This window comes from Meleagris gallopavo, chromosome 2, assembly GCF_905368555.1.
Source record: "Meleagris gallopavo chromosome 2, MGAL_WU_HG_1.1, whole genome shotgun sequence".
Taxonomy (NCBI): domain Eukaryota; kingdom Metazoa; phylum Chordata; class Aves; order Galliformes; family Phasianidae; genus Meleagris; species Meleagris gallopavo.
This window is the reverse complement of record NC_139405.1, coordinates 86689031-86715893: the sequence shown is the minus strand read 5'-3', so window position 1 is coordinate 86715893 and position 26863 is coordinate 86689031. Positions and strand designations below refer to the sequence as shown.

The following is a 26863-nucleotide window of genomic DNA, read 5'->3' as shown; positions in this document are numbered from 1 at the left end:
TCGAAACCCTGGCTGTTTCAATTTGTACTGTAATATTTCAAGTGAAAAAATAGATAAATGAGAAATGAGTTGCTTCAGAAGAGCGGTTCAGCATTGCTTCTGGACAGCACAGAAGGGAAAGATGATTGTCATACTTTAAGTACTGCATCAGCTTTGGTTTCTGTCTTGACCAAAGAGTTATCTTTGGCTCGTTGCAGTTACGCAAGATGACCATTTGTTCTCATACAGCTACAAAGATCTATTGAACACACTCTCTTACAGAGAATTTGAAACTTCACGATGTCTGATACCAGCATCCCTAGACTTTCTGCATTTTAATTTACTTAAACCTCCTTCACTATCTGTTCGATCATAACAAAATTGGTTCTGAGAAGCCATAAATATGCAAAAATGGCCAGAGGTTTAGTTACACCCCCTCAGCACAGCTGTCTGTAGAGCTGCCCAAAAAGGAAGTAAGCATCATACTGTAAACACTGCACTTCCCTGCTGGAGACACTGAGATTTGGGACCAGTTGCAGTTGTTTGCCATGGCAGGAACAGCCATGGGAAATGAGTCTTACTCTATCATCCTCACAAACAATGTAAGTTAATGAAAAGAAATACCATTTTCAAGTGAGAAGCACTGTAGCAATTCTGTCCTTATTTTACACTTACTTAAAAAAAACAAAACAAACAAACAAAAAAAAACAAAAAACACCACAACCATCTACTTCAGGAGAAAAAGGGAGGGAGAATAATTTTGACAGGTGGAAAAATACAAAAGCTTAAAAACCATTTATCTTCTGGCAGATTTATACAGAATCACAACCTGATTGAAGGTTGTGCAAGATGATTTTAGGGAGAATTTCTAAAAACAAGTGAAGCAGCTCTTATAATTTGTATTTTTTTTATTTTTTTTTTTTAAATATCATGGCAAAACATTTTTACAAGCACTTAAATGTATCCTAACCAAACTTCTGATTTTCTTTTCAGAATTGCTTTAAAATTGTGTTGAAATACTATACGGTGTTACTGCCATTGTACCACATCGCTTTTCAGTGTACAGCATGTAAGCTCAAAACAAATACCACAGTCCATCCAGAAGGAGACTATCTTAAAACATAAAGGTCAGTGCACAACTACTACCATACTCAGATGTTCTAGATCAGAAAGAAGCTAAAGTACATATCCTAGCATCATAAGTACGTCTTAGTCATGGGAGGAAGTAGGTTGTCTATTAACATAAATTGTTAATCAAGAATATGTTTCAGACTACTTTTTTAAGTACAGACATTAATTTGGCGGTGTACTTCAATTAGAAATTTAATTTAAATTGCCATATTAGAAATATCAGCTACAAAAATCGGCCAGCATCTTCCCTACTCAGATCCAGTGGTACTCTACTTCACTACTTACAACTTCGCCAATTTGTGCTAATCAAGCTGAAATCCTGTGGGAAGGATGTCTGCCCTGAACTACACTGCTTTGGAAAAACCCAGCCAAAATAGATAAGCTATTCAAAACAATGATGTTAGCCTCCTGAAGAGCAATTGCTCAGTGCCTTGAATAAAGGACATGTAACTTGGGGACTCCCACCTTCACCACAAACACACGTACAGTGTACAGGTTTGTGATAAAGATTCTTGTCTGTAGGTAGTGAAAACCCTCAGGGATTCCAGCAGCACAGAGAGCACAGGCAGGGCTGACCAGAACTTCAAAACCTCAGTAGTAGGGACAGCCCAGTGGCTTTTACCACTAGTAACAACGACAAAAACTCTCTTTCCTGCATTTAATGTAATGTTGCTTGTGCTCTCTGATTGCTACATACGTGAACAGTAAACCGTGTCAGGGAAGACTTCTAAGTAGCAGAAATAATTTGAACACTGTGCATAATTCTTGCTGTAAGCCTTGGTCATGTAGGATTCCAACAAACCATTTCTGGCACATTTTAGGAACTAGCACTATTTAGAGATCGCTCTTAGTTGGCAGTTTTGAGGTGACTGCATTGTTTTGGAATGTTTGGGCAACAATTTAATGGATGCAACTTTTCACATCAACCAGCCTTGATGCCAAAGAAGCCTAGGGACAGGTAATTTATGAGCACAAACATAGCCAGTTTTGACATTTGACTGGACCTAGGCAGCAAGAAAGGTGACTGATTCAAATGGAGTTATGACAAAAATGAATACAGTATGGGAAATAGTATGAAATACGGGAAAAAACTATACAACTAGAATTGTATGATGAGACTGGGAATGCACAAAGTAGCAATGTAGCAATTCTACAAGCGCTACACCTACTAAGACACAGACTGATGCCTAAAGTTTATGTGACAGCTGATGAAACATAAATTGATAAAGAAATGCATACTGTGGGAAGTTTGCTCAATGGGGAGGATGGAACTTGTCAGACAAGATGGAGCAGATCTAGGATGAGTCAGCTGGGTAAAATACTTGTGCGTGGAATCCCATTTTATGTGTTGTAGAAGGTGTGTAATAGGTAAGTAAGACATTATATAACCAAAAGAGAGATAATAGCTGTGCAGAATGAGAGTGCCTGAATGAGGCACACATAAAAAAAAACCTTCAAATCAACGAGCAAGCAGATGCTGGAACAGGTTGCCCAGAAATGTGGTTGATGCCCTATCCCAGGCGTTTAATGCCAGGGTGGATGAGGCCCTGGGAAATCTGATCTAGTACTTCATCTAGTGGTTAGCAACCCTGCTGTGGCAGTGGGTTTGGAACTTGATGATCCTTGAGGTCCCTTCCAATTCAAATCATTCTATGACTCTACAAAAAGTCTAGATTATCTGGACTGGAAAATGCAGATTTTCAGACATTGCATCAAAAGCTGTTTTAAAGTAGTTCAGTTTTGGATTGTTATGGGCATTCATCTCACAGCCAGCCATGTAAGTCTCATGCAAAACAAAAAAAAAAGGGGGTGAGGAAAAAAAAAAAAAAAGGAAGTGCTACCTTTCTATGCATGCAATCCAGTTAAGGCACAACAGAAAAAATGCATGGGGAAATTGACATTGTGTGCCCTCACTAAATTTTTTAATGCATGCTCCAGATTAGTGACTTCAGTTTTCTAGTGCTATATTTTCACAACTCCTAAAAGCACTAAATATTTACTTTAAATTGGGCTTAGCATTTTGAAAACTATTTTATACTGATTTGTTCTATAAACACCTGAAAACCTTTTCTGAAAAGCCTTCTTACATTTCCAGCATTTGGAAGTAATTTGTTTCTGTTCCAAAAAAATGAATGTCTGTCTCTAACAGAAAGAGTTGGATTACTGCCCAGTCCACTTCAGAATTGGATGATGCTGACTCCTAGCCATTTAAATAGTCAAGTTAAACAAGACACAGTTGGGATGATAGAAGGAGGTCTATAAGACGACTATTTCTCTGGTCACGTGGACTTACAGCCAGAAAACAATGACTAGGAAAATAGTGAAAGAGAGGAGAAAATTAATGTTAAGTGCCAGGGAAAATATTATGATTAGATGATGTAGGAACACGGTATCTGCTCATATCATTTTCCCTTCTTGTCAGTGAGTTGCCAGCAGTATATTTACCCAGCCAAGCTCTGAGGGAGACATAGAATGGTAAAGAAAAAAGAAAGAAAGAAAGAAAGAAAGAAAGAAAGAAAAGGAATTACAAAGGAGAACAAAGAGATAGACAATAACATCCTGTACAGAGCACTGTCCTCAGAAGGGCTTTTAATCTATGGGTTAAGTACCTACATCATGTACTGTACTACCTTGTGAGAGCCTTGTTTGCAAGCACAATTTTCCAAACCTGTTATCAATAGGTAAAATGTGAAATAAGACAGAATTGTCTATTTATACTCTACAGACTCTAATTACTTTCCATTTTACAAAGTTCCAGATATGACAAGTAAAGAATGATGCAATAGAACAGCATCTGATGAAGATCTAAGAATCATTTATAATAAGCTATCTGAATCTGTTTATTTTTACATTCAAAAGAAGTGCTTTGACAACAGGAGAAAGATGTCCAGTTATGGAAGCAATGCTAGATTTCAGGTATTGGTCAATCAAAACAGAATTGTCTTAACGGCTCTGAATTTAATGAATCAGAAAGTTATCAACAAAGCTGAAACTGGAACTTATCACTGTCACCGAAGAATGAAATGTGCATCACTTACAGCATGGAAAACTCAGAAGTGGAGATTAGGAAAACTACATTAAAACAGCATTCTAAGAATAAAGTCTATGTAGGCAAGCACAGAAAAAAAAGTGGAAAGACAACAAAACTTCTGGGCCAAACTCATTCCTTCTACAAATCCACAGCTTCAGTGCTATTTGTAAATAAATTTATCTTTGCCTTTAAGATAAAAAAAAAAATTGCTAAAACCACTTTAGATTTTATTCTTCTCATACTACAGTGATTTCTCAATTCATATTCCACATCTTAGAGCGACAAATCCATATGAACTTGCAGAGACATACAGAAACATACATGAATTTGCATGAGAAATTCAGTTTAAACACAGTTTCAAAATGTTTTAAAAGTTAGTTAAGACTTGATTTCAAGCCAAAGGGAAGTAATACATACTGTTCCAAGTCAGTACTATTGAGAGAATTTGGAAATGAGAATAATCTATTTTTGATGAAGGATCTCTTTGTCTGATTAGTATCCCAAAACAGAGAGAGTTGAGGTTTGCTGGTTCAGTAACTAGGGTTGAAAGCTTCTGAAATTCAATCATCATACTAAAAGCAGCTAGAATGAGGATTTCTATTATTGATAATCATTTACAATATACTAAGAAACCATAAATGCTACCTTTTTAAAGTAAATGTATATTTCTTCATCTTGCAACTTTGGCTGCTATTTTGGTAAATAACATCTTATTCCCATATTTTTCTGAAGCACAGGGAGAAAGGTCAGAAACATCCAGCCCTTCAAAAAAACCCATACTATGCACATCCTGCTAAAGGCAGCAGAAAGTAACAAAAACAGGACTGCTTCTTTGTTTGTACTGATCTGAGTAAAGAGCAGGAGTGGTACTGTCTGCTTATTCTCTTACTTTATTTCATTGAAATTACAGGCTATAATATCAGTATATTTATGAAGAAATAAGCATTCATACTGAAAATCGAAGAGATTTCCCAGTATTTTCTCTGTTCTTTCTCTTTTTTGGGGGCTTATGTTTTCATTTTCTTCCATATGTAGGTCTGATATACTCATTTCTGCAGTATGTTTTTTCTCTTGCAAAAGTAACTAGCTGACTACTCATAGTAGTGATATTATTTGCTATAACGCAAGTGTTTTGCTACTTTCCCCAAGCGTGTACTTTCTTAAGTTTTCTTAACAGAAACACTGCAATCTGGTATCTCTTCACAGTTCACCTGGCAATTTCCTTTCATTTATTTGTTTCCAAAGACAGTTTTCCTCACTTCTTTTTTGTTAGTTTTCATTCTTGAGCAATTTTGCTCACTCTTTCCCTTCTTAATCTCATATCTCTTCAGATTAAATGTAAACTTTTTAATTACTAGCTATACTTATGTATCATGCTGTTTCTGATAGGAAAAAATGAAAAAAGGAAAATAAAAACACAAATGACATTTTCTAAATAATTTTGTGTTATTGTTAATAGCTTTATTAGGATACTGGCAAATAGTTCAAAAGTATCATTTGCACTTCAAACCCAAAAGATATCTATTAAGCACCTAGGACTAAGTAGCTCCCAAAGAAATCCAAAAGTAGAAAGCTCCAGGAAGACTTTTTCTTTTTGAGAGGCTCACTGTAATTAAAAACATTTTATCTTACCAAATAATTATATTCATTCCTATTCTCCTCCTTTTGATCCTAAACTTCTTTCTTCTTAGAGTACTAGACAGATTTATACATAAAGTTTGTGCTAGCCACAACAGAAGTCTAAAACTTCTAAATTTAAGTCTGAAGATTTTAATTTCTGTATCTAAGACCAATTGCTTTTAAGAACTTTATGGTACAAAGAATTACTTATTTAATCAGTCCAGTACTGCCACATCTCTGCTAATGGGTACTTTCCAGCTTGAAGAAATTCTGTTTTGTAACTCCGTTTATTTCATGCAATTTAGCCAACTTCCCACTTATTACACCTCCACGCCTTATTATTAACTTCCAGTACAGAACACTGTGAATTGTTTTCTGACAAATCAAGGCATATGATGGCCACTGTATATCCTTTGTCTTCTTTGGCAGCACTTGCCTCAAAGAATTCCAGCAAAATACTGAAGCGTGACCAGCCCTTCCTGAATCCCATTCTCAGTCAAGCTGTGCTTTTTCTAATGTTTCCCTACCTGAACCTTGAAATTACTTTCTGGAGCTCTCTGTTAAGTCTTCAGCAGAATTCTAGCATATCTTTATTCTGCTGTTTACAAATGAATCAAGTAAACTTCTGAAGTCTGCTGAAACTTCAGCAATTCTATGCATTTCTCAAATTAAAAATGCAAACAATATCAATACTTCTCAAAATCTCAAAACATGCAAGTGTTTCACATGGTAAGCCTTTCTCGCTCCACATTGGACTGGATAAATTCTTCAGAGTACCAGTCTGTGCAGAAGAAAGGTAATGGCATGTTACAAAACACAGATGATCAAAATACATACAGGCGCATTCAAATCATTTGCACACTCGTACACCTCAGCTTTTCAAATCTCAAAATTATATTCTATTTGAAAGAAGTTTCTAAGCCACAATTTAAGTAATTACTTTGAAATCTGGATTTCATAAAAATAATTTTACTTTTCTGATGATCCTCCTTCTAGTATGTCACACACACACACACACACACACACACACACACACACACACACACACAAAGAGAAAGAAACCTTATTTTCATTTCACAAATGAAAAATCGAAGAGAACTGATGTACACAGTGACACATCAACCCAGGAAAAGACAAGCCAAGATTTTATGTTTCCTGCCTTCTGTACCTCATTCACTCCATATAATACCTCCCTATTGGCTTAAAGAATTGTCTTTAGTATAATGTTGAAACATTAACTACACTATTAAAAATGAGTTTAGATGTAAATCATTCCATTGCAAGGCAATGGGCATCCCAGTACACAGCAAAACAAAATCCCAGTGGTATTTAATGTATTGCTCAATCAAGAACTTCAGCAGTCCACTACATAAAAGTTTATCACCTCCATTACTATTTACTGCTCAAAAATGAATATATTTTGACTTGTTTATCAGTAGGCAAATAAGGCCAGACTATCCTCCAAGGCTAGTAAATTCATATTCACTGCTCCATGACAAATTCCGAGTTCAAGTCTAACACAATGATTACATGCAAGGATCAATATATTTTCAATGTTGGTTTACCTGTCTTTATCCTTCAACAGAAGTTTATTCTCCTACAATATAGATCTGAATGACTGTGCATTGCGAGGAATTTAAAAAATAGCATTTCATAAAAAAAAAAAAGAAAAAAGGCTTATTTTTTTCTTTCTATATACCATCTTGAATGTCCAATATAGGGTTACTTAATAAATAAGACAATATGTGAGACATGTAGGTATATCACGCATTTATAGTGCTACCACAACAGTGGCCTACGGTCATCAGGAAAAAGTACAATTATCAATGACAAACATGAGGCCTAGGAATCAAGGGTTAAAAAAAAAAAAAAAAAAAAAAAAAAGAAAGAAATTTTATACTTTTATTCAAGGCTTGTGCACACACAACACTTTGTTTTAGTGAAGGAATTTAGATACTGGTAAAACCCCAACTGAAGGAAGATAAAAAGCAAACCCAAACTTTAATAATCTAAAACGAAGACTGTATATAACAGCACATAAATAAATGTGCATGCCTGAAAGAATGATGCTTTGAGTTAATCCTGATTTCTTCGCTCTCTTTTACAGACTTTGTTTTGCTTTATTGCTATTTCATCCTTAGAAAAGTGGGGAATTAAGAGTCTTTTGGTTTTATTGTTGATGTTTTACTTGGTTCACATCCTTACCAGTCTCTGCTAACACAGCATTTTGCAATAGAGCCCATCTAGTTTTAAAATCACTGTTAATTTTGTGACTCTGCCCAAGCAGCCATCCAAAAGATCAGAACCCAGCGATGTCTCTTCGTTATAATGAAGAAAATTTTTTTTACATAAATCCAGACACACAGTTCCTTTTAACTTTGTGTCTTTTCGGAAATGAATTACAAAGAAGAAACCTGGACACAAAGCTCAGGAAAACTAAACCACAGGAAAATATGCTTGTAAGTTTTTACAAAATACGGTTCCATAAAATTGTACTTCAAACATCTATCCTGCTGCTTCTTGTAAAAATCAAGAACACTGAGACTACATATGTACATGCTTTTATGTATAAATCATGAAATCATTCATATACTATGAAAAAGTAAAAGTATAACAAACTTCCAACAGAAGCCCTAAACAACTGGACAGCTATATGTGACAAATATACAAATATATTTGCCTTCTTGTCACCCAGCCTTCCTCCACCACTACTGATACCTTCATGCTAATTTACCATTATTTCCTCTCTATTACTTCTCCATTTTATTCAGCTACTCTAATTTGTACAGCTTCCAGCTGCACATAACAGCCACTTACTAGGGCACATTAGCATGAGTGCTGCTGCATTCTTCACTATCCATCTGTTACAATCAGAAGGGTCAAAACAGTGGAAGGGCAATACAGGAGCATAATAGCAAAGGGACTGATGTGAGTAGAATAGCATTACAAAAGAAAAGTGCTCACCCATCTCCAAAGATATAGGCTTGCAGGGGAAACTCGACAAGGAAGGGATCTCCAAGCAGAGATCCTTCCTCAGTGCCAGTCAGCCCTTAAATGAGGCCTGAGAGGTGCAGCCAGGCTCCAATCCTTCTGGTAACACAAGTGAATTGCCTTCACCTGTGCTCCCAGGGCTGACCTGATCCTTTCCCATGTGCTCAATCAGTGGTTTAGGCCGTGACTCAAGAGTTACCATACACCATCTAATAAAATTATTCAGTAAATAAATTGGGAAAAAAAATGCAAGAATTGACTGCAGGATACAAATGCTAAGCAAATTTTCTAGTAAAGAAATATTCTTACAGATGCTGTACTTAATTGGAAATTCATCATTATGAATATATTCTTTACGTCAGTTAGTTCCAGAAATACTAGACTAAAAACTTAACATGAATTTTAAGTGTGGCTAAAGTTGGTCTGGCACTTAAAAGAGATATTTTAGTTCAAAATCTTGATATTCCTCTGCCATATACATCAATACCTCAAGCTGGGTTTTTTGCATCCTCTTAAATACAGTGAAATTCTCAGTGCAATACTGCTAGGGTTTTGCGTGCAACCAAACACAAGAAAATGTTTTCTTAATAGCAATATCTTGCCTCTTTGATAAACAAGGCCACCAGCCAAGCTCCAAGATGTCAGGAAGCACGCTAACTCGTGCTGTATCTCCCAGCTCATCACTAGTTGCCACTCAACTCTATCCTGAAAGCAGAAGATAGTGGTTACTGGTCTCCCCTCTAAATACTTAACAATCTCAAGTAGCAGCCAAGGACAGTCTGCTCCTTAAAGGATGGCAAACCAGGATCCAAGAGTCACAGCTAGGCAGCAGAATCAATCTCACCAAAAAGGAATCAGAAGTTGAGTCATCAGTTCACAGAATCACAGAATTGTAGGGGTTGGAAGGGACCTCTAGAGATCATCGAGACCAACCCCCCTGCCAAAGCAGGTTCCCTACACCAGGTCGCACAGGTAGGCGTCCAGGCGAGACTTGAATATCTCCAGAGAAGGAGACTCCACAACCTCCCTGGGCAGCCTGTTCCAGTGCTCCGTCATCCTCACCGTGAAGAAGTTCTTACGCACATTCGTGCAAAACTTCCTATGCTGCAGCTTATGTCCGTTTCCCCTCGTCCTGTCTCCACGTACCACTGAAAAGAGACTGGCCTCACTGCTATGGCCGCCACACCTCAGATATTTATAAACCTGGATCAGGTCCCCTCTCAGTCGTCTTTTCTCAAGGCTAAACAGACCCAGTTCACTTAGCCTTTCTTCATAGGGGAGATGTTCCAGGCCCCTCACCATCTTTGTGGCCCTCCGCTGGACTCTTTCCAAGAGATCCCTGTCTTTTTTGTACTGGGGAGCCCAGAACTGGACACAGTACTCCAGATGAGGCCTTACCAGGGCAGAGTAGAGGGGGAGGATCACCTCCCTCGACCTGCTGGACACGCTCTTCTTAATGCACCCCAGAATGCCATTGGCCTTTTTGGCCACGAGGGCACACTGCTGGCTCATGGCCAACCTGTCGTCCACCAGGACGCCCAGGTCCCTCTCTGCAGAGCTCCTCTCCAGCAGCTCATCCCCCAGCCTGTATTGGTGCATGCAATTATTCCTCCCTAGGTGTAAGACCCTACACTTGCTTCATGGCCAAGTAATCAGGTTCGGTAACAGTCCAGCGATCACACAGTAATTCACTGATGAGCCAGATCCAAAGTTAAGTCAGTGTGTGAGGATGAGTCTGAGAATCAAGATAAAAGAATGGTTGCAAGCACAGCTGCAACTCTGCTGCAGGGGATCTCAGGAGGGGGCCAAGCACAAGATTTCAGGTTTAAAGTCACCCTCAGGTGAAAGAGGGGGAGCCCCAGTAGAAGCATCTTAGGAGCAATTTCTTGGAAAGACATCTTAATGGTGTGCTGACTTTAACAAGCAGCTAAACGAACCGTCAGTCAGCTCTTGCTAAAGGCAAGCTAATCAGTCAGGAAAAGCAAATCTTGTGTCTGAAAACAACAACAACAACAAACGAGTCAGGCACTTATATCTAGGAGACGGTTTGGGGTGCAAAATTCATCTCACCTAAGGTTTCAGATGTAAGCTCATAAGAATTATGGAAAAGAGGAATTTTAAACATAATCCCTTTTTCAGTTGCCTAACTAAGGCTCTCCCATTTCAGGCTGCTGGCTGTTCTGAACTCTGCTCCTGTAACATAATGATCCTTGTGAATTAATACACCATGACCTTCACCATCTTTGTTCATATTCGTCTCCTGGTTCTGGCACTTAAAACTTAGCCATATCAACACTGCCTGCCTTTGTGTGAATGTAGCCCTTATTCCATATGTAAGCTTGAGCACAAAAATGGTTAATCTCTTCAGCATGTAAAAAGGAGTCTACAATCTACTTAAGTTATGAAGGGAAGAGTTCAGTAGCCAACCACACCACTTTGCTGGTTCTGTTGACATTCTTTAAGAAATTTGTTTTTAAAATTCAAGGACATTAAAGATATTATTGAGATACTACTTTTTTTTTTTTTTTCCCCCATCTCTATAAGGGGACATATAATTTCTGTAATGAGAAACACCCTATTCACAAATCTGAAATTTTCAATTTGAGTCTTAAAAGCCTAATTATAGACTTGCTAGATTGTGTTTCTGGTACTAAAGTGTGCATTTCATTTCAAAGTTCCTATTTGCTTGAAAAAGAAAGGACTAATGAAAAATAATAAACTTGACTAATTGTCAAACTCATTCATTTTGAATTCTAGTAAGGTAGAAATATTACACACAGTGATAAAAATCTTTGCTCCTTATAAGTCATTAGAATTTCACACTCGCTTTTCCAGAATTAGGACTTGATCCCAGTAGTGTAGGGATCAGTTCATATCAATGAATTAAGATAGCAATTTGAATTTGATAAAATTTTGTGAGATTACCAGGCAGTTTTTTAATTCACTGAGGTACCACTGCAGGGCAAAACTCCCATTTACCTGTTAGCATATTCTTTTCTCATGTTAAGGTATGTGCTATGAAAACAGTCAAAGCTATTTCTGGCAACTACACAAACTATTAAAAGAAAACAGTTTTGTACTATTTCCATTAAAAAATTTCTCCTTTCTTACTCATTCCATAAATGCTACAGGAGTCAAATATCAAGGTAACTCAAATCTCCTGAGATAAATGGTCTACCTTTTTGGGGCCTCTCCAGCACAGAAGTTTCCTGACCATTCTTTTTAGTCTTCCTTGGAGGTCTGTAACAATTTTCAGTAGATGTTTTACTACTTCTTTTAGCCCCATTTTGTATTTGTCGCATTAACTAACCCACATATGCAATTTTACTCAACATACCACAACTTCTAATTAAATCATCACATCATTTCTTGTCCTCCAAACTTGCCCCCTCATTTAATTCTGTATTCTTGTATTTTAATATTAAGCCAGCTAACTAAGAGCCAGTCATTTCTGTTTAATGTTTTGTTCTGAAACATCCCTTCATGTTTTTCACATTTTACATAGATTCTTTTCATAAAAGTGAATCTCCTTTCTTTTCTTTAATGCAATGCTTTCAACCTATATTATTCATTTCAACTTAAAAAATTACTTGTCCACTAAAAGTTGGCTAATCTCTCTTCCATCTTTCACTACCTATCCTTTTGCTAAAACAACACACATAAAACTGAATACTAGAATTACAAGGCTACTTCCCTGCTAATTTCTTATACAGATACGGTCTGTCAGTTCTAGATGACTTTGGACCAGCCCCAAACAAAAGAAAATATTCTGGGTAGTATAATCTTGCATGGAACAATGTGATCTGTATAAAAAAATCACTTACTGAATCACCAGCACCTCTTTCCACTCCTATGAGATCTCCCATTGAAGTAATGCCTGAATTAGTGTAGAGTGATTTGTGGCTTTCCAGCTGTCAGTCATTAATTCTTAGGGAACAATATACAATGCAATAGTACTCAGTTGGAGGTTGTAGTCTGCACTGGTTTAGGAATAGTGTAATTTACCTACTGAATATTCTTGAAAACTGTTTTCAAGCAATAATTGCAGCCCATTATTTCTATAACCCCTCAATCATGTTTCACTCCTGATGAAATATTGTGTCGGTCACAAAAACTCATAAAGCAGGCAGGGTAAGGAATTCCATCTATGGAGAATCTGGTCTATGAAACAAATTACTGAGTTGAAGACAACAGTTTTGCTCCAATACTTTAACTTGCCCATTCATGTTTCTTTGGCAGAGAGGAAAACAGAGACAAACCCAGCAGCAGGGACTACAAAGTGACTTGGAATTCTAATCCACCTTTGTCATTTACAATCCAACTGACCGGTAACAGTTGCTCTATTTTAGAAATAATATTGAATAGCTATAATTCACTGCTAGCTGCCCCATCTCTTCAAACAAAGCCATTACTTAGAGCCAGCACTAGAGGCAGGATGTATTGTGACATTCCAGACCCATTTGAGTATCCAAGAGTCTGGGGACTTACCTTTAGGCCAAGCCAAGGAGCTGCTTGAATAAATCCAGTCAGGGAGACTGTGTAATGCCTGCTTCATCAAGAAATTTTGGCAAAATCTATGACAAGCTCAGTTCAGCCAAAAACACAGTACCTTTAGGCATGCACTGTAGCAGAACTTGAGCACATAAGGAAGTTTGCTGCTGGAAGCTCAGGCACCCCTGGCTTCTCAGGAATCAGAGAAGGCTGTCTAGGGATTTTTTTTTCAGGTCTATTGCTTTCTTGAATTTACATGTTAAGTAGCCTGAACTGCACGTTAGCAACCTAAGATGTTTTTTCCCTTTTAACTCTTCCAGAGTTAAGATGTAAATAAAAAGATAGCAGCATGATGTAAACACAAAATGAGTATCACAGCAAATACCAGGGTTAACAAAGCGTAACCACAGCTCGGTGTTTAGTAGGCACCATGACAGCAATTATTTTAAGGAAGGACTTGAAAACAATCCTTTAAGCATTTTTATGGCAAACTCCTCCCATACTCAGGGGTTTTCATGCCTTTAGCTATTACATCTGCAACTTAAGCTAACGGTGAAATTGGCAATTTATTTATCCCATAGCACATACACACACATTTGCAACAGTAAAAGTGAGTAAGGGTCTATAATGAATACTATAATAATAATAATATACTATAAGTTAGAACCCTTTTTAATCAGATTTTGTCATCCAGCATTTACTCAAATACCTGCAGAGATTCTCATGCTGACTGAAACACTTCTGTGCTCTTTCTTGTTGCTTTTATCACTAACACTGTTAATAAGATGCTGTTATTTTCTAAACAAAATAATAAGAGTAGTGCCAAAACAAGAAGACAGGACAAAGAAAAGTTGATCTTAAAGGTAACATCAAGAATTGCAAGGAAGCAGAAAGTGACATTAAGTATAAAATAGAACAATAATGGCTCTCCTAAGGAATGCATGTACTTGTGAAAGGTATTTTTCATTAAGATGCTATCCTTACAAAAATTCCATTAGAATTTGTAGTCTATTTTTTGTACTGTGTTATATTATTAAAAACAAAACAAAACATTTTTATGGAAACTAGGTATTTCTGAAAACTTACCTATGAATTTGAAATGAGATTAAACAACATGCAAAGTTGCTTGAAAGATGAAATTCATAAACATGAAAGCATACTAAAAGTGTGTTAATAGTGGAAAAATTATCTATACCATTCTGTGTACGATTGTCAATAACTGAGGCTTATCAATCTGAAATCAAGATGTACTAAAGAATTATTCTGTTTTATATTTAGACGTATCTGTAAAACAGAGATTTTAGTTTGATGAACAATGAATGTATAGATGTTCCTAAGAAAAGTGGAATCTGAGACATCAGAATGAAAAGTATTTTATCTCTCTCATTCATGCAACATAAATGGAATTTATTTATCATCAATGTTTCTTAGTGTTTTTGTATGGAACTGAAGATAATTAGTAGATCAGAATTCAGAACTTTCTATTTCATGCAAGGTTGCAGAATATGTTTTTACATTTTCTTGCATCTACAATAGTACTAATTTTTTTACAATTGTGGTTTTTTGTTTGTTTGCTTTTCAAAAACAACAGCATTAATTTTCTTTTTATACAGCCCAGGACATGGCTGGCTTTCTGCGCTGTGAGGGCAGCCCAGACATGACATGCTGGACATGAGCTAGCAATGTGCCCTCACTGCCCAGGAAGCCAACCATATCCTAGGCTGCATCAAAAGAAGCATGGCCAGCAATACAAGGGAGGTGATCCTGCCCATCTACTCTGCACTGGTGAGGCCTCACCTGGAGTATTGCACACAGATGTGGAGTCCTCAGTATAGTAGAGGCATGGGCCTGTTGGAGTGCATCCAGAGGATGGCCACAGAAATAATTCAAGGAACAGAACGCCCCTCCTACAAGGACAGGCTGAGACAGCTGGGGCTGTTCAGCCTGGAGAAGAGATGGCTCCAGGGAGACCTGATAGCGCCCTTTCAAAATCTAAAGGGGAGCTAAAAAAAGGAGACATACTCTTTAGCAGGGTCTGTAGTGATAGGACATAAGCAAATGGTTTCAAACCAAGTAAGGGACAAATTTAGGTTGCATGTAAGGAAAAAGTCTTTAACAGCGAGGGTCACTGTTAAAGTCACTGGCATACATTGCACAGGGGCCCTGCCCCTGGAGACATTCAAGGCCAGGCAAGACCAGGCTATGATAAACGTGATCTAGCTGTGGATGTCCCTGTTTGTTACAGGGGAGCTGGATAACATGATCTTTAAAGATCCCTTCCAACTCCAAGGATTCTATGATTCTATAATACCTGTAGACAGTTTGAAAAGTGAGCAATAGTTGCTGAAAGTTTGAGTGGCTCTTTCCTCTCCTTTAAAGGTGAGATTTTTTAAACACAATTTTACTTGAATTAAGCTATTATTTCTAACATGACTTTAAAATAAGAACCCATATTACCTGTATGGCTGTGAGGATATTGGCTAGCGCCTGCCCATACGTATCATGGCAGTGAACAGCAAGGGCACTCAGAGGGATTTCCTTCATAACAGCTTCCAACATTCTTTTCATACTTCCAGGAGTCCCCACACCAATTGTGTCCCCCAAAGAGATTTCGTAACAGCCCATACTGTACAGACGTTTAGACACCTGATCAGAAACAGAAACAAGAAGAGATCAAGACAAAAGAGTGAAAATAAGGTCCAGAATATACATTAAAAAGAGTACATTTCTCTACAGGTTTCAGTTTTAGTCACAATAAGTGGGCATATATATCAGAAATCCTCTATTCATTCTTCAAAATTGCACCCCAAGAAGAACATCCCATAGACCCTCTCCTTTTGAAGTTTATAGGTCTGTTTCTATATATGCAAAAACCAACCAAGCAATCCCTCAACAACTGCTGACTCTCCCACATAATCCAAATAAGACAGACATTATATTGTGAACTAAGATTCTGTCAAGCCCTTTCCCAGCATTTTCCTCTCTCTGGGCACTTCCCAGCTGTTTTGTAATTCAGATTACAAATTGTGCAGGGTAAAGACCTGCCTTTTTGTTTGCTTACTACACAGAATCAAGCATGTGGCTTAGTTAAGACAATAAATTAGAAGCTTGATTTGGCTTTATTTTGGTACTGAAAACATCAATGAAAACTGAAGTTTTAAGATGCTTACTTTTCATGAAGCCATTCATTAAAATACAAATAAAAGCAAAACTGTAACTCAATTAACATTCAAATTTTTAAATCCTTTTTTTTTTTCCTCTTAATAACAAACAAAATCCCATACTTGTTGCTGTTCTTACAGAAATAGTGCCCCAAATGTTTCAGAATTACGTCTTTGCTGAGTTCACTGTGTGAGTTTGAGATCAGTATGCACGAGAAACATACACAAGGAAGCAACAATTATGTTTGCACTGAATATACTACTTTAGAAATTGAATGTAGGAACTTCCTATTTTAACTTAATCAAATCTATTTGGAAAAGGCTTCAAGTGATTTACAAGTGCTGAGTATGTTTGTCTCCTTTAGCATTTCCCACTGTGCATCAGTGATCCCAAAAGGCCGCTCCATAGTGAGGAATCCTAATCTGGACATCAACTGTTTAGAAATGAAAAAACATGACATTTCTCCAAGACGACTTTGGTTGCACTGCTCTTAGCTGTTAAAACAATTCCAAGACTTCATCAGCAGGATTGCTGTGAATATGTCTGAGGAAGCTGACAAAGTGCTGCACTAGCAGTCCCAGAAGAACTGGATCAATATCGTTGTTCACTTAATTCAAAGAACAGCTGAAAAAGAAGTTCAAATGGTTTGAGTTGTCTTGCTTAAAGCCTGTAAGTGCTATGAGCATTGCAAATGCAGTAAAACTCCTGCTTTGCAGTCAAAGAGTCCTTTGGTCTTATCAATATATATTCCATACATACTTAAGAAAGGGAGGGACATTCGCCAGATTGCAAAAATGAATTCTAACTGCAGCATTTTTATATCATCAACACATTGCATGTAAACTGGATCCATTTAAACTGGACTGCTGTTGTACACAAAGTGGAAGTTGGTGACCCAACACTGCAACCCCAGAGGCATGTGAATAATTCTACTGCTGCAAAGAAAATCTAGAACTATACTCTTAAATTTAATACAAAAGGTCATAGTCTAGTTACTAACGCTTTTAAGTGAGTAACAACATAAAAACACTCTGCAGTCCTTGTGATGCAAGAGAAACTTTGCAATAATATAAAATAATGTTAAAACAAAATTAAGTACATTTTCTGTAGTCTGATCAGTGAATGGAAATTACTCCATAGTTAATAACAATTTGAATAAATACTATTAAAAATAAATATTTATATGGAAAACAGTTAAACAGAGACTCTATTCCAAGAAGAAGCAGACTGATAAAAAACAGTTATCTAGTTTTGTTTTAATACATTAAAAATGCTTTGTTTTTTTTTTCACTTTCAAATAAAGAACTATATGCATGAACCAGATGTATTCTATATGCATCTGAAGCTTGGAGTCACTAGGTAATTGTAAAATAGTTATGACCTAATAAGCCTGAAATGCATGTAGGTTGATTATCCGCCTCTCTCTCCTAATTGCTTTTGCTTCAGTAAAAGCTTCTGTTTAAAAAAAATTCTGTTCTCTCTCATACAGTATCAAAATAGCATAAACCTTTCAATCATAGCTGTTGATTACAATGCACAATCAGATGCTCCCATCCCAAAAAAGATGATGACCCAAGAGGCAGATCTATGACAGGTTGAGCAACAGGGCCAGTAATTTTGATCATTTTGGTTCAGCAAAGGATGAGTGCAGATGTTCACATAAAATCCATTAACAGCTAATCAGATATTTCTATAAAAACATGAATGCTTGCTGAATCAAGGCCTGAATTAGTAACTTTAATGAGGAAGCTTTCATTCTTAAACTCATACACAATGGTGTAGAGGTACACAAAAAGACATGTACTAAGATTTGGATATAAAATAGCTGTGTATGTAAATATACACGTTTGGAACATAAGATAGCACTCCCACTGTAAATCTGAAAAGGGGCTTTTCTGCACAAGGAGAGTACCTCGTTTAAGAAAACAAGCAACACATGGAAAGAAGCCTGTTGGGGAACATGATATTGCAGTAAACAATTTACCAACAGCACAGCTGAATCTGTCATCACTGCTCTAAGTAAAGCTGTGTCACTTCTAATTTTCACTTCATATTAAAACCAATTAATTTAGAAATACTGAGTACCTTCCAATTTAGCTATTTTTTCAAAGAGTTCAAGTATTATGTGGCTGCTGTGGGAGCAGAATTATCACAAGTTCCATCTGGAATGTACACCAGAAGAAGATGCATGAGAATTAGACCTGAAAGCCACACAAGGAGAACACAATAAATCAGACAAATGTTGACTAGATACTAGTGCTACCAAAAAAAGTGGTTTGCAGATTTTGCTAAATCATCAAAAATAAGTGATTAAGTGTAACAGAGAAGACAAGTCTTTCTCCAGGAGGAAAGTTGTGTTCTGCCTTGTGCTGCTTAAATTCATCTCACCCTCGGTGCACTCTTCATCTTCCTGCAAAATATAACACTTGTGTGCTACTCCCCAGTTTTTTCAGTCTGCTAGCTCTGCTAGCAAAGAAAAGGAAGGACTTCATTGTCCTTTATCCAAAATAGAAAAAATCGGTGGAGAGAGGTGTACTTTATCACAGGAGCGTGAGTTAAGTTGTAGGAAATCATGTTGGGGATGAGTTCTTGTGTCAACCATGTGATTTGTATGGCACATGCCAAAACACAAAGTTTTACCTGTGACTCTGCTGGCTGACTGTAAGAGCATACTCACGCATAGAGTGGATCATCTCATACTACTTGGTCCACTGACACACATGCTTGGATCTATTTCTTTAAGCATTTCCTTCCTTTCTTGTTGAAGAAAATAGTACATTATACATTTTCTCATGACTGAAAACAATCAAAACACACAATTTTCCTTAGATTTGACCACAGATGGTAGAAAAAAATAGTGACGCTGTGCACCCACTTTTAGTATTAGCTATGTTTTGTGTTTGTTTCTCCTGTTATTCATTAAAGATCTTTTTTAGGATTAATTAGATAACATGACCTATAGACATTTTCAAATGTATATTAATTTCATTAAAAAGAAAACTCATAATTTCACTCTTACTTCTGCCACTTTAGCTGGTGTGATGTCTCCTTCATATGGGCATCCCAATGCACAAGAAACATACCTACAGTGAAAAGAACAACACACAAAGATGCTTCTATTCTATATATGCATTTTTGTAACCGTCCATGCTACATTAAAAAAAAAAAAAAGCTTAAATATAATTTCGAACAATTAAGCTAGTCAATGTAGAGTAAAGTTCTCAATGAAAAGTTAAAATTACATCAGATGAAAATAGCAGGTTTCCCAAATTTCTTTTTAAATTACAGAACAAGGTTTTATAGTTTTATTTATGCTCAATATGTTACAAGTTGTAAAGCACTGGCAATGCAGCCAAGTTAACTCTGCTGCAGGAAACTTCAATTTTTCTCAGTATTTCCTTTATAAGTTACAAGAGTCTACTCAAGTTTTGCCTTGCCTGGCCCACACAAGCTATTTAGAGGAAGCATCCCAACACTTCCTTCCTTGTGCCTGCCACCTGGATCACAGAGAGCAGTAGAAGGACATAAGCAACTTAAAACCACCTCATCACTTCATCAGTAGTTGGAACTGCAGTGAATAGGGTAGCTTTGGCCCTCTGTGCTAGCATCTCTGTCCTAGTGCCCCAGGAGAACTACAGCTTCATTGCTTGGGACAAGAAGAAATTGAGAAACCAGACTGTGTCTCTCAGCAGCTGTCTATTCCCGAAAGCACAAAAACTGAAAGCCGCAGCTGAATCTTCATTGTTTAGTCTTAATGCTGTGACAATATAGAATTGGGTTTAAATTTCCTTTTTTTAATAACAATTAAAAGCCATGAAATTTCAATTATATTTCTAATTGTTTATCTTAAATTGATTAGGAATAGGATTAAACCAACCAGAAACAGCCATTCAAAATCAAAGTATGTGTGGCTGTAGAGGGATTTACAACAGCTTCAAAGGCAGGCAAACCCCAGCCCCAGTGGGAGGTTACTCAACTGCTTAATAGGAGAACAAGAGCCTTCATCAATCCCCTGTTGTTCCCCTTCCCTCAGCAATGAAGAATATAACACAAAATTATATACTGTATAATGAAACTAGATTGAAAAGATGCCAGTTTGTAGTACTCAAGATCCGTAGGGTAAAATACATATTTTTTCTTTGCAGTTGACAGAGAAATTGACTGATAGAATGTGAAATCAGGATGAGTAACAGGCAAAAATAAATTGTGAAAAATGTCAGCATTTTAACGCATGGAACATATTCCATCCTTTATTTCAAGGGATGTTGTTGGCACATGAGAACTAGCCATGAGAATGAAGCAGATCCTGAACCTAATAAAACCTTGATTAGCCTTGACAAAGAAATGGAAAAGAAAGTTCATTTCCACAAAAATGGTTGGGTCCATTACATCCTACTTGTAATTTTAACCCAGATGCCCAGTAGGCATGATTTCAATTATCTTTACGTTATTATGAAAACCAGGTTTTTCAAACTCAGCCATACACTTTAATAAATATCCTTCAATTTAGCTGTTACCATTTAAATTTTAACATTCCAAATTTTCTTATCTATATGAAACAGTAGCTACTTTTAACAGTTAAGCACTGCTCTGCTTTTCAGAAACATGTAACTCAGAAACAACTGCAGAAAATTTCCTTAATTTTTTTGTCTGCATACAAAGAGTTTTTCAAAAGCCACCAAACATGACAAAAGTCAGAACCAAAGGACTGGTTATAGCACTATACCATTGTGCCTACAGCCAGAAAACACAGACTTTTAATGAAATGATTTTGCAGTATCAACCACGGCACTCATTGTGATGTGAAGCAAAACTAGTACAAAGTAAATACAAAACATTCAGTACTTATTTACACGTTCACTTTAATTATGTATAACTTACATGTTACTAGCAGTAACATGATCAGCAAGACCTGCATTTAGTAGTGATAATGTGGCACAAGTGACATCCGGAATGGCATATGGCAAACAGAAGTAAAAATAGGCCAAAAGGTACCTACAGAACAAGGAACTACTCTCTGTAGTTCCCATCAGCAAGCAGAAACTCGCCTGAGCTCACATAATGCAGCTGGGCCCGTGGGGGTATGAAATTATGTGGTGACCTAAGGAATCTGCCTACTACAATGCACAAATCTGTTTGAGATTATGAACTCTTTGCATGCTTCCACCATTGTAACTAGAATGAAATGTTAAACAAGGAAAATACAGCAAATATAATCTAACTGGGCACCCGATATTCAATATTACACTGGAGAAAATAGGGACTACGAAAAAATTAGCCAGGTAAAGGAATTCCTACCATAGAGAGCAAAGTTCTAAGGATAATGAAATAATTGTTTTTAGTAGAGCCTGTCAAGGGTAAACACTAAGAATTTGGAAGAATTTTGTCAAATGCACTCATTTAATGACTTGCAATTAAAAATGTGGTGATAACATGAAATTTCTTGTACTGTCCTTACCAAAAAAGCAGTGGGATTCTATGAAGAAAGGACAGAATCAACAGAAATGCGACTCAATAGGTGGCAATGACAAAGAAAGTGAAATGCCTGAGACTGTAAAATAGTGAAATGCACTCGAAACATATATCAGGATAAGCATTTCTAGAAGAGAATATAAAACATGAATTTCATTTGACAAGTTTTTATGTTCTCATTGGAAAACAGACATGATTTGAGTCATCCATAGAGAAAACTGGAACAGATACCTGCAAGGGCTGGTACAGCTAGCAGCAGTACAATCTCTCACATGAAAAGAGAACACATACACACCTATGTGAAAGAAGGAAGATAATCATTTATCTCCTCTGAGCATTTGCCAAGACATCCACACTTAAAGGAGCTCTGGGTGGGATGCTTTGTAATTGCATTTGTGTGATTCCAAATTAATAAGCCGGAGGAAGAGGAGATAACTTTATATTAAAACCTACCTGTTATGGACAGATACATTTGGAAGCTACATTTTCTTTGCGGTATTTGAAATGATCAATAAGGTATTAAAAAAAAAAATCCAGCCAAGGCCCTAAGACCTCCACCGATACCCTTTCAAATTGCAGACAACCTTGAAGAACATGCTACAGAACTGCTTAGAAAGAAGAAAATTAACAAGATAGAGCCACAGGAAGCAACAAAGGACACACTTTTAAAGAAGAGCCTGGTCCACTGCAGCAAACACTACTGACAAGGCAAGAAGAATGGAGATAGACTACTGTTTCTGAGATCCTGTCATCAGGGAGTTTGGTGAGAGCCGTTGCAGTTGGAAGCAAGGAACAGAAGCCAAAGTGTAGGAGTTATAGGAGAGAATCACAGAAGAGGGTCTCCAGACAGTAATTATAAACAGCGCCTTCAATGAGCTTAGAAATGAAGCAGAGATAGGTAATGAGATATGATATGAAGAACCAAGTAGGGTCAAAGGTGCAATTTTTAAGAGGCAAATGCTTGCTTATATTGCAATGGAAAAGAGCCAGAGGACAACGAGAGGTTAAGAAAGAGAATAAGGGAGGGATGAAATAAGAGGAAGAACAGAACATGGGGTCATTGGGGCAAGTGGAAGGGGTACAGATGGAAACTAGACAAGAAACTCCTGCTGCTCGACAGTGGAGGAGAAGGAGAAAAGATTATGGAAGGGGAATGACGGAAGAGCACAGTGTATCTATTTTTCCACATGAGAAAAAGCAAGACATTGTGTGAAGAAAAGAAGCAGAGCGAAAAAGAGGGAAAAGTTTGAGCAATAAGTTACAGAGACAATTGGGATTTAATTTGGGGATTCACTTAAGTTAGAGAATACAGCTGTTTTCTACAAAAGATGGCAAGACTGAAAGAAAAGAGGAATTTGTAATGAAAAAGACTGTCTTGGTCTCAAGATATGCACCAGAGACACTCCTCACTATATGAGCAGAAGCAAATATCTGGGAGTTCACAAAGCAGAGTTTGCAATGGAAGTGTTTAATTCTAAGTATGTGCTTAAATCTTTGCTGAACAAAGGCCAGGCATTTTAGTAGCTTAACTATGTCTTTAGCATGCTATCACTAAAAGAACTCAAGCAATTGGGAGCAGAAAGAAGAACTTGCAATATGTGAAGTTACCTATAAAGCCGCTTCAGGAACACACAGGTAGATGCTGTTTTTCTCACTCAGGTTTTATGAGACCAATTACTTCCTTTAGTAAAAAAGTGATAAAAAGATCTCTACTTGCATCCCCAGGCAGAGTTTACCCAGTCTCTTGCCTGTTTTTTCAGACTTCACTGCAGGTGAGTATTCATTTGAGTTTCTCCTAAATTGCCTTCTATGCATACAACAACAATTTAAAACACAAAACCCAACAAATTTACTGTGTAATATTTTGGACAAAAATGCTGAACAGTCTCTGGGGATGGGGAGGGATAAGGAAGAGGAAGAGAGTTTTCAATTTCTTCCAATAAGCCAAAACTAAATTGCTGTGCTCCACAAGTGGTATAGACAGTATAAAGTCTCCGAGATCAAGGTGGTTAGGAGCAGTGATAATCACCACACCAGCCCGATGACTGTGAAATGTAGGATACGAAACCACAAACAGGGTAAATGAACAAACTTTTCATAACCAAAGTGTTAAAATGAAAATGAATCCAAGCAGAAACTCAACTCCATGTTGTAATCAGCCCTTTGTCAGCTTGTTTCAGCAAGAGTTCGAGAGCCAGATCCACAGCTGCTACCACAGCTGGAAGCACAGAGCCTCCTGAGAAGCCAGTTGCAGACTCAGATGCTGCTGTTTCCTGTTTATTATTATAATGTAAGTTCGCGTATAATTTACCATGTTCACTGCAGATGTATTTATTTTTATTGGATGTTCGTGCTAAAATGTATATGCCTATCATTTGGTGAATTCATAATACTAAGGTTGATATATTCTGTCTCTTTGCAAAGGAAGCCATTTGTTAGAAATACGCAATCTTTACTGTAAGGATAGGGGAATACAAAGAAGAGAGGGGGGAAAGGAGATTGTTCTAGAAACAAAAGTACTTAAAAAAAAAAAAAAAAAAGCCCAGAAAACAACACTAAATTCTATGAGTGATTTCTCAACCTCTCTAAAGACAGAATACCCTTACTATACTGAAGGGCCATTTCAGGGATAGTATCTATGACTAATTATTCAAGCAATAATCAATAACATACTACCAACCACTGTGTGGTTATAATTTCATATAAACATTTTATATCTACTTTTACACTAACACTTATAACGAAAGGGGATTGCTTAAATTCAGAGAAGAGAAATAAGAGAAACAAGTAAATACACTTCTGGCCCTATAGTAATATTTCCTATCTTACTGGCACCAAACAGATGAGTACAAATTGGTATAACATGGTTCTTAAGGAAAATCTCTCTTCTAATATTGTGTAATCATCCACCATGACAGAATTATCGTAACAGTTCCTTCATTATTTCCTTAACTTTTGCCCAGTAGAAAGAAATGCACAGAGTCCCAACTCCTAGCAGTTTCTGGATTCTCAAACTTCTCCAGGGGACTGTGACCAGATGGCTTAATACCGTACAACCCCGTAGACTAGTTTACCATTTACACATTAAAATGCGCTGCTTCCAAGTCTATTAAATGCTTGTCTACATTTTGTTGTTCCCACAGTCTCAAACATAGACTCACTTATAGCGACATGAATGTGCTAAGCTAGTATTACTAACTTTCTAAAGCAGTGATAATAATACAAATCACCCTGCTATTAATATAATTGTGACTATGCCAAAGAACTACACAATCTAGCCTAACAATGAGGGTTTGACGCAATTCAGAAAAAGCATACGTAGTCTAGCCCTAAAAGCCAAAAAATGTGACTTCTAAGTTTCTGTCTTTATTGGTAAAAATATACACAGCTTTAAACCACACTGATCTGTGCAAAACTGCATTGTCGGAGTTTCATCTCGCAGTACTTCTCATTGGGTACAGTATTGTAAGGCCAGCCAAATGTCCTGCATTAAGGTATCTAAGGTAAACTGTCAAAAATGGAAAAAGGGCATTATTGAACTGAATTACTAAGATCAAATTGTCTTGAAAATCAGAAGTTTCAGATACTCAAAATGTTTCATTATAAAAATAAACATCTCTGGAATTACATGCTATAAAATATATCAAAGGAATACTAATGTGTTCTTGCCCCCCCCATCCCTTTTTTTTTTCCCAGAATAAATCCAAATATCTCTAGCAGAATGAAGAAAATTAAACTTGATTCTTTCTGTTAGGTTTTGTACTATTTTGTATCTTCTTACTTTCTATATTAACATAGATGTACAATAATAACTATTTACTATGATCAACAAGGAAGTATACACGTTTAAATCTTAATGTTAAGATAATTTTATTATAACATAATAAAGAATGTATTGTCTGAACAATTTGAATAATTTTGCTTTGTAACTGTTTGCATGATATTTATCCTGCCATAGAAAAAAAAAATTCCTAAATTTCAAGTGTATCAACTGGCATTGAATTCCATACAAACATGGATGTTTGCCAAATATTGATACAATTCAATAATCGTTTCCATATTGTGAACTTCGGGACACTGCTGCTCATTCTTAAAAATTATAGACTATAAACAAAGGAATTATATACATCAGTTTAGAATTAATGTGTGATTACACGTGCTTTAATTTATGAAGCAGCAGCTTTGTAAGGAAACGCTTCCAGAGTTAGAAGTTATTTTATAGCAAACATTTCCATCTGTTTTTCCAACACTGAAACTCTAAACATTCGCGTACACACTCAGATTTACACATGCACATGCAAATAGTCCAAAAGGGCTATTCACAAGGAGTTTTTTCAGGACTGCAACATACATACAGCTTTTAATTACAGGCCGTGGAAAGGTGCTTCTTGATAGATTAAAAAAAAAAAAAAAAAAACAAAGGAACATTTCAGCTCTATATTCACCATTAATTAAATTTTCTTCAGGATAAACACAATCCTATACAGAACCAAATGTTTCAGAGGAGTAATATAGCTTCACTGTCACAGAACTAAAGTAGGAACTGAAGAGCCATTTGTGAAAAGAGGTGGAGAGTGTGGACAAGAAACTCCTTAATTACTTAAAGTCTCTCTACTGCAATAACTGCAATTTCTCTATTCAAATTATGTACTATATTAACTTTAAAGAATGTGGCTTAACCAGAATTTACTTAACTTATTCACCATACCTACACTTACACTAAAATTTCAATTTAAGTAAAACACAATCCAATGGACTACTTGGAACTAGCATGTGCCACAATCTTTCACTAATCCTGGATTATTTGAGTTCATTTTTAATCACTGAAAAAGACGTGATACTTGTAATAGTACCTGAATGATGCATTAAAAGATACAATCCTAAAACCAGCTATATTTTGTGCCATATCCCATGCAAAATACGCATAGTAATCATTAGCTGACCACACAGTTTATAACACTGATTTGGCACAGTGTCTTCACAGAA

At 36.7% G+C, this 26863-nt stretch overlaps 1 protein-coding gene across 2 annotated transcripts in view; it reads right to left on the bottom strand.

Annotated features, from left to right (window-relative positions):
* The window catches only part of HMGCLL1 (3-hydroxy-3-methylglutaryl-CoA lyase like 1), a 75466-nt gene that overhangs the window by 18133 nt on the left and 30470 nt on the right, over window positions 1–26863 (bottom strand). For both annotated transcript variants that reach the window (XM_085217888.1, XM_085217887.1), the window contains exons 6-7: window positions 19425–19488; window positions 15701–15889 (exon numbers count right to left, since the gene is read on the bottom strand). In XM_085217888.1, coding sequence (XP_085074014.1) covers window positions 15701–15889; window positions 19425–19488 — 253 coding nt within the window. The remainder of the gene's footprint in view (window positions 1–15700; window positions 15890–19424; window positions 19489–26863) is intronic.